Source organism: Babylonia areolata, chromosome 19 (assembly GCF_041734735.1).
Source record: "Babylonia areolata isolate BAREFJ2019XMU chromosome 19, ASM4173473v1, whole genome shotgun sequence".
Classification (NCBI taxonomy): domain Eukaryota; kingdom Metazoa; phylum Mollusca; class Gastropoda; order Neogastropoda; family Buccinidae; genus Babylonia; species Babylonia areolata.
In genome coordinates this window covers 44349722-44357667 of record NC_134894.1, presented here as the reverse complement: position 1 = coordinate 44357667, position 7946 = coordinate 44349722, and the positions used below count along the sequence as shown (strand labels likewise).

Genomic DNA, 7946 nt, shown 5'->3' with positions numbered 1-7946 from the left:
AAAAGTGTTTATGCAGCTGATATCATTGACGATGATAGTGGCGATGAATATGTTAATAGTGTTAATAGTGTTACTAATAATACTAACAGAAAAGAAACAGAAGAAGAAACAATTATGATGATGATAATGAGATAATCGAATTAGAAATAATAATAATGAAATGCTGCTGCTGCTGCTGCTGCTGCTGCTGATGATGATGATGATAATATAATAATAATAATAATAATAATAATATAATGATAATAATAATAATAATAATAATAAAAATAATAATAAAATGATAAAGACACGTGACTAACCTTCGTCAAGCTATTTATTTATAAATATGAAATCATTCTACAGATGCATGTAGGTATAGGGTATTAACATGTGACAGCGAGCCTCCGTTTTATTTTCCATACATACATACGTACGCTTCATCCATTCGAGCCGTCATCTCATACACGTATTGCATCTTTTTTTCGATAACACGTACACGTGAGCAGTGTTAGTAAAGATGGGAAGAGAGCCAAAATCAAGCGAACTGAATAACCACGCATATGCGCGCGCTCACACACACACACACACACACACACACACACACACACACACATTCGAAGTATGAAAATTGTGAAGAAGAAAAAAAATATATATATATAACAGAAGAAAACAGATCAGAAGAAAAAAAAATCACAACGGTTTCCAAAGTCGAATTCGACGATCTAACGATTTTGTACATGCACGGCACAGCCTGATAAATAAAGAATCGTCTTGCACAGGCGAAAGCTCCGCCCGTTGTTGTTCTTTGAATTATTCATCTTCTCTCCGGTCTTGTTAAAAATTCCTCCTCTTGTCAGCAGCGCGACAGCACGATCATTTGACATTTCTTTTCTGGAAGAAATGCACTTTGTTTCTGGTGTGCTCACTCAATGCAAACACGAGTCCCATCTTGTCCCCTGTGTATACGAGACAGAAACAAACAGAGAGAGAGGGGGGTGGGGGGGGGGTTTGGGGGGGTGAGAGAGGGAGTGAGAGAGAGAGATTCTGAGACAGGGAACTGGGCAAGTTTTTCACATTGTATGAAGTGTGTGTTGTTGTTTTTTTGCCACAATAAAAGCGGTTCCCCTCATCATTTTGGAAAATCGCGAGACAGAAGGACAGAGAGACAGTGCGAGAGAAAGAGGGGGGTGGGGGGGGGGGAGTGAGAGAGTGAGAGAGACAGAGAGGAAGGGATGGAGAGAGACAGAGACAGAGAGTCTGACAGTGTGAGAGAGAAAGAGATAGAGAAAAGCTACAGAAGAAGGCCGAGGCAGAAACAGAGAGTAGGTATACAGCGTCAATGTTAAACAGATTGACTGAGCGAGTGTTACTGTACCAAAACCCTGAAGAAAAATTACAATATGGAACAAGAAAAAAAGAAAAAGAAATGATAACAGAATTTCAAAAGAAAAAAATTCCAGCAACAACAAGAGAATATATTCACAGCTGACAGGTCTAGGACCTGGCGGACTTTAGCGACAGGTTCTCCGGTTCCTCCGACGTGTCCATGTCCACCTCACCCACCTCCTCCTCCTCCTCCACCACCCCCTCCTGCACGTCCTTCACCTTGACCTCAGGCGGCACGCGCAGGGTCAGCTGCGGCGACGACGACGACGCTCCCGCTAGTACAGCCTCTTCCGACCTCGTCATCGTCATAGCCCCTGCCGCTGGGCTACCCGCTGGCGAAGGCCCAGCCCCTCCCCGCTCAGTCATGGGACTGCGGGCGTCGTAAGGCGTTGCCTTCGCGTCTCCTCCTCCTCCTCCTCCCTCCTCGCGCGTCCTGCCTCGCCCGCTGGTCGCTACCGGTACGTCATCGGCATCCACTGCCAGAGGGCTCTCCTCATCCTCCTCACCCTCCTCATCTCCCATCACTTTCTCCTCCTCTTCAACCTCCTCCACCTCCTCCTCCGTGTGTCTGTGGTGGTGGTGGTGGTGGTGGTTGTTGTTGTTGTGGTGGTGGTGAGGGTGGTGGTGGTGGTGGTTGTGGTGGTGGTGGTTGTTGTTGCTGGCCGCCAGGTTGCACACGGGGTCGTTGTTGTTGTTGCTGGCGCTCACGCTGCTGCTGCACGTGGTGTTGCTGTGGCAACTGCCGGTCGGCGACAGCTGACCGGAAGCAGCGGCGGCGACAGAAGAAGAGGAGGAGGAGGAGATGAGAGGCAGGGGGGAGGGGGAGGGGCAGCAGGAGTTGGGGGCGGCGGTGGTGGCGGAGGAGGAGGAAGGGGAGGACGGGGGAGTGGACACGCTCTCCCCAGCACCACCACCACCGCCCGCAGCGCGGAGCCTTTCCCGTTCGGCACGTCGGGCCTCGGCAGCGGCTTTCTGCAGTACCTCCTCGTGGACACGGCGCAGCTGCATCTCGGCCACGGTGCCGATGAGCGTCTTGTGCACCGGGTGCTTCCGGGCAGCAGTGACGTCGTTCTTCAGCTCCTCCAGGTCCCGCTTCAGCTTGGCGCGCCGGTTCTGGAACCACGTGATCACCTGTCGAGACACACCAGCAGAATGATCATTGTAAAAGAAAAATAAATAAATAAAAATAAAGATGAATGATCACACAGCCTTTCACGGCCATTTTGGATCACCTGTCGACACAACAGAATAGTCATGAAAAAAAAAGACCAAAAAAAAATAAAATTGAATGAAATCAAAAATAAAGATGAAAGGTCCTAACAGCCTTTTACGTAAGGCCATCGGGGACAGTAATTTCATATCCATCCATCCACTGTGTTTCGGTGTTCGGTGTGGGAAAGCGCGGTCCAATCCGGAACACCCATTCCAACGTTTTAACTTTTCCCAAGTCAAGTCAGGCATCAATCAATTCACTTACACCTGGGTAAAAAAAAAAAAAAAAATGAGGGAAATTGGAGTAAAGCGTTTTTTCCCGGTAAATTTGTAAATATGTTACAATGGAACGACAGATTCTTTTTCTTTTTTCTTTTTTTTCTTTTTTTAGAGGGAGGGGGATTTTTTTTTTGTTTTTTTGAATTTATAGTAAATATGATTTTATATGTAAACAACAAAATTTTTGGTAAATACTATATAATTTCATCGTGGAACAGCGTGTTTTCAGGAAAATGATTCTAGAGTGGAACAACAGAATGTTATTGTTTTCTAATAGGATTTCACACTGGAAAATATTATTTAATACTGGAACAACATGATTTTTTGACGAAAAGATTCTTTTAGATAAATATCATTTTATACCGGGACAATAGAATTCTAGTAAATACAACGGTATTCTGGATATTTTTAGTATCATTTTATACTGTAACAACGAGATTTTGGTCAATATTATCTTATACTGGAACAACAGGACTTTAGTAAATATGATTTACACTAGAACAAGAAAATCTTTGGTAAATAAGATATACATATGATTTTTTTTTTTTTTTTTACTTTAACAACAAGCTTTCAGTAAATAAGATTTTATACCGGAACAACAGATTTTCAGCAAATCTGATTCTATACTGGGACAACAGATTTTTTTAGTCAGTATGCTTTTATAATGAAACAACAATCTAGCAAGAATGGTTTCGTATTAGAAAGGAAAAAAATATTTGACATAAAATACTTCCTCTTTTTTCATACTGGCGACAAGAAAACGAAGAAGGAAAAGAAGAAGTAGAAGAAGAACAAAAAAAAAAAGAAAAGAAAAAAAAAGAAGATTTCTGTTGTTGGCCAAGCTTTTAGGCATGACTTCAGTCTAATTCACATCGAGGAAGCGAAACTAGATTTGAGTAAACAGTCAGGGTGATTCTGACATCCATTCTTCTTCTTCTTCTTTGTTCGTGGGCTGCAACTCCCACGTTCACTCGTATGCACACGAGTGGGCTTTTACGTGTATGACCGTTTTTACCCCGCCATGTAGGCAGTCATACTCCGTTTTCGGGGGTGTGCATGCTGGGTATGTTCTTGTTTCCATAACCCACCGAACGCTGACATGGATTACAGGATCTTTAACGTGCGTATTTGATCTTCTGCTTGCATATACACACCAAGGGGGTTCAGGCACTAGCAGGTCTGCACATAATTATGTTGACCTGGGAGATCGTAAAAATCTCCACCCTTTACCCACCAGGCGCCGTCACCGTGATTCGAACCCGGGACCTTCAGATTGTGAAGTCCAACGCTTTAACCATTCAGCTATTGCGCTCGTCTGACATCCATTCTTATCCACACCACAGCGTCGACTCACCTGAGCGTTGGTGAGTCCTAAGGAGTGAGCAATCTCATCACGGTCGGCCGGAGTAAGGTACTTCTGATAGAGGAACCGTTTCTCCAGCTCGTAGATCTGCTGGTTGGAAAACGCGGTGCGGGACTTTCGCCGCTTCTTCGGCGGTGCGTGTTTGCCGAACAACGCCGCCTGGTCTCGCCGCCTCGCGTCTGAAAGAGAATAGATATCATCATCATTATCATTATCATTATCATTCTTCTCCTTCTGATTATTATTATTATTATTATTATTATTATTATTATTATATTATTATCATTACCATCATTATTGTTATTATCATTATTACTGTTATTGTCATTATTGTTGTTGTTATTGTTGCTGTTATATCATTATTATTATTATTATTATTATTATTATTATTATCATAATCATCATCATTGTTGTTCTTGCTGTTGCTGTTGATCTTGTGATCGTTGATGTTCGTAAGTGTCTATACCACTACCACTTTGATCGAAAGGATGAGTTCATAACTTGTTTTGTCTGACTTATTGTGCGCCCCCTTCCCCCTCACCCACCCCCCGCCCTCCCACACACACATACTCACTCACATACAAGTACGTACGCACATATTATTTACACACATTCGGTTGCACAAGCACACGTGTACCGTTGTGTTAAGAGAGACAGACAGACAGACAGTCAAACTGTTGGAACGTCACAGGGAGACAAATAGCTTTTACACAGATACCCCCACCCCTCTCTCTCTCTCTCTCTCTCTCTCTCTCTCTCTCTCTCTCAGCCCCTCTCTCTCTGCCATACGAAAACACACACACACACACACACACACACACACACACAAACACACACACAACACATGCACAACACACACCAATAAACAATACATTTTTTAAGAAGATAGCATGGTCGTTAAACAGTGAAACGAGAGAGAGAGAGAGAGAGAGAGAGAGAGAGAGAGAGAGAGAGAGAGAGAGAGAGAGAGAGAGAGAGAATCACAACACAGAGGGAGTGACAGAGAGCCATCACACAGACATACAGACAGACACACACACACACACACACACACACACACACACACACACACACACACACACACACAGAAGACAGACGCCCATGTCAACGATCCAGTTAACCTAACCGTCAATCAGTCAATCAATCGGTCCTCCTCCCTCCTCTCCAACACCCCCCCCCCCCCCCCCCACCCCCACAACCCACCCCTTTCTTCTTCCTTCCCTACACAAAAAGTACCCTTCTCCACCCCCGTTACATCCTTGATTACAGGGTAGGAAGGGAGAGAAATCTGATCCGGGTATCACACCACGGCGTGACAAGGACGGGTGGGAAGGAGAGCCGGGCTGACAGGGAAGAAAGGGGGTGGGGGGGTGGGGGTGGGGGGTGGGGGGTGAGGCAGAGGGTGAGTGAGGGTGAACGACACCCGGAGATCTTTCCACACGATCGGGCCGTCTGCTGTGTTTTTGCTGGTTGGTTGGTCGATAAAGACTCTTGAATGGTTTATGAGTTGCTTTTCTTGTTCAACTTCATGCATTGGTATACAGCTGTTCGAGTCCAATATCATTTTAGTAGTACCATTGTTCATTTCAAATAAAACTGATAAAAAAAAATGTTATCAAATTAGTTCAACTCGAACTACACCAAAAGACTGAACTGCTTGCTCTTGTGTTAAACGTTTTTTTTGTTGTTGTTGTTTTTTTGATGGGCGCAATAGCCGAATGGTTAAAGCGTTGGACTTTCAATCTGAGGGTCCCGGGTTCGAATCTCGGTGACGGCGCCTGGTGGGTAAAGGGTGGAGATTTTTCCGATCTCCCAGGTCAACATATGTGCAGACCTGTTAGTGCCTGAACCCCCTTCGTGTGTATACGCAAGCAAAAGATCAAATACGCACGTTAAAGATCCTGTAATCCATGTCAGCGTTCGGTGGGTTATGGAAACAAGTACATACCCAGCATGCACACCCCCGAAAGCGGAGTACGGCTGCCTACATGGCGGGGTAAAAACGGTCATACACGTAAAAGCCCACTCGTGTATATACGAGTGAACGTGGGAGCTGCAGCCTACGAACAAAGAAGAAGAAGAAGAAGGTTGGGTTTTTTTTTCTTCTTTTCTTTTCTTTTTCCTAGCTCTGACCACGGATAGAGATAAGTGAGAACTTCTCGACCAGTAAATTTATCTACATGTGTAGAAATTCAAACAACGCAGAACAAAGTTTGAAACTTGTGTCAGCAACAGGACTGATTCCTTTCCCCATAATTTTTCCCCTGAAAAGCGATCGTATACACAGAGTAACTTGTGTTGTGAAAATAAGACTTTGTTGTTTCATAATTATTCGTTATCTTCCAACACGGACGTTTGGCCATGGGTGTAAATCAGCTTGAAAAATATTCATTGAAGATTATGTTATTTGTGCGTTTTATCACACACAAGTTTAAGACAAACAGCGCATTGTGACAATCCTGACAAATGTTAGCGCAAAAAGCGAAAAATCTTACTAGAGGAGTTCGCTAAATTCGTTTCTTTTTTTTTTTCTTTTTTTCCATATTATAACTATTATTATCATACGCATCATCGTATGAAGTTTTTGTCCTTGGAAAGCATATGAAAAACTACGGATTTACTAAACAAAATGATTATTGTTTATTCATAAACCAGTTTATTCATCCAAAACATTGGGTCAAAAACAAAAACAATTACTGTGTATTTACAAACTAGTTTACCCAACCAAAACTCTGGGTCAACGCCTTTAATTTTCCTCCAACTAAAACAAGTTCCAGTAATCCGGTTGCAACACTGACGGTCTGGAGACTCGTCAGATTCCGTGAGAGTTATCTCACGTTGAACATGGCCTCCTTCTCTTGGTGCGGGGGGGGGGAGTCCTGTAGTGCGCATGCGTGGTCGCGCGTCGCCCGTGACGTCATGTCTAACAACGCCTTCTACAAGCGTCGGTGCTGGTGTTATTTGCCTTTTGTGGCAGGCCGGAACTCGACAAATTAAACGGAAAGCTAAGCCGTCTTGTGAGTGACAGGGGGAAGGAACAGGGCAAAAAAGGGACTGTCTGGGCGTCCTTGTGGGAGTCCTATAGGGTTGGGGCTTGCCACAGGGGTGAGAGCTTTGCAGGAGTAAAGCAGTTTGTCACGGGCGTCACGAGGCTTTAGGAAAAGGAGATCCCCAACACCGCCACTGGTGCTTGTCGGGATGTGAACCCCCCCCCCCACCCCAAACCCCCCCCCCAGTCTTCAAGAAAGGAGTGGAGAGATGTTGTTGTCCTATCTCCCTCCACCCCTCCCCCAATACAGATTTTTGGGGGTACATCCAAAGCTGATACAGTAGGAAAAGTGTTATGATTCCTTTTATTGGTAAAATGACTCATGTCTCCTCTACCCCAAAATTACCACTGCCAGTTCTCTTTCTTTTCTTTCTTTCTTTTTTTTTTTTTTAATCAATTATCTTGAATTTATCTCAAACTTCCCTACTCCCATGTGTGTGTGTGTGTGTGTGTGTGTGTGTGTGTGTGTGTGTGTGTGCTGAAGTAAGATCGTTTCTAAATTACTTTGTAGTGAGTGAACACACAATAAAACCACTGAGAAGAAGAAAAAGAAAAAGAAGAAGAAGCAGAAGAAGCAGAAGAAGAAGCACTTCCCACTCAGCTCGAACCAACCCGAAATGAAACTGCCTGCAGGTAAAACTACTATAATTATGGCATTTCTGGTCCCCACACGGCTTT

The 7946-nt window shown here is 44.1% G+C and overlaps 1 protein-coding gene across 1 annotated transcript in view; it reads right to left on the bottom strand.

The window, feature by feature from the left end:
* Positions 1–283: 283 nt before the first annotated feature.
* The window catches only part of LOC143294327 (uncharacterized), an 84645-nt gene continuing 76982 nt past the window's right edge, over positions 284–7946 (bottom strand). The window contains exons 3-4 of the mRNA XM_076605779.1: positions 4211–4398; positions 284–2496 (exon numbers count right to left, since the gene is read on the bottom strand). Coding sequence (XP_076461894.1) covers positions 1474–2496; positions 4211–4398 — 1211 coding nt within the window. The 3' untranslated portion in view covers positions 284–1473. The remainder of the gene's footprint in view (positions 2497–4210; positions 4399–7946) is intronic.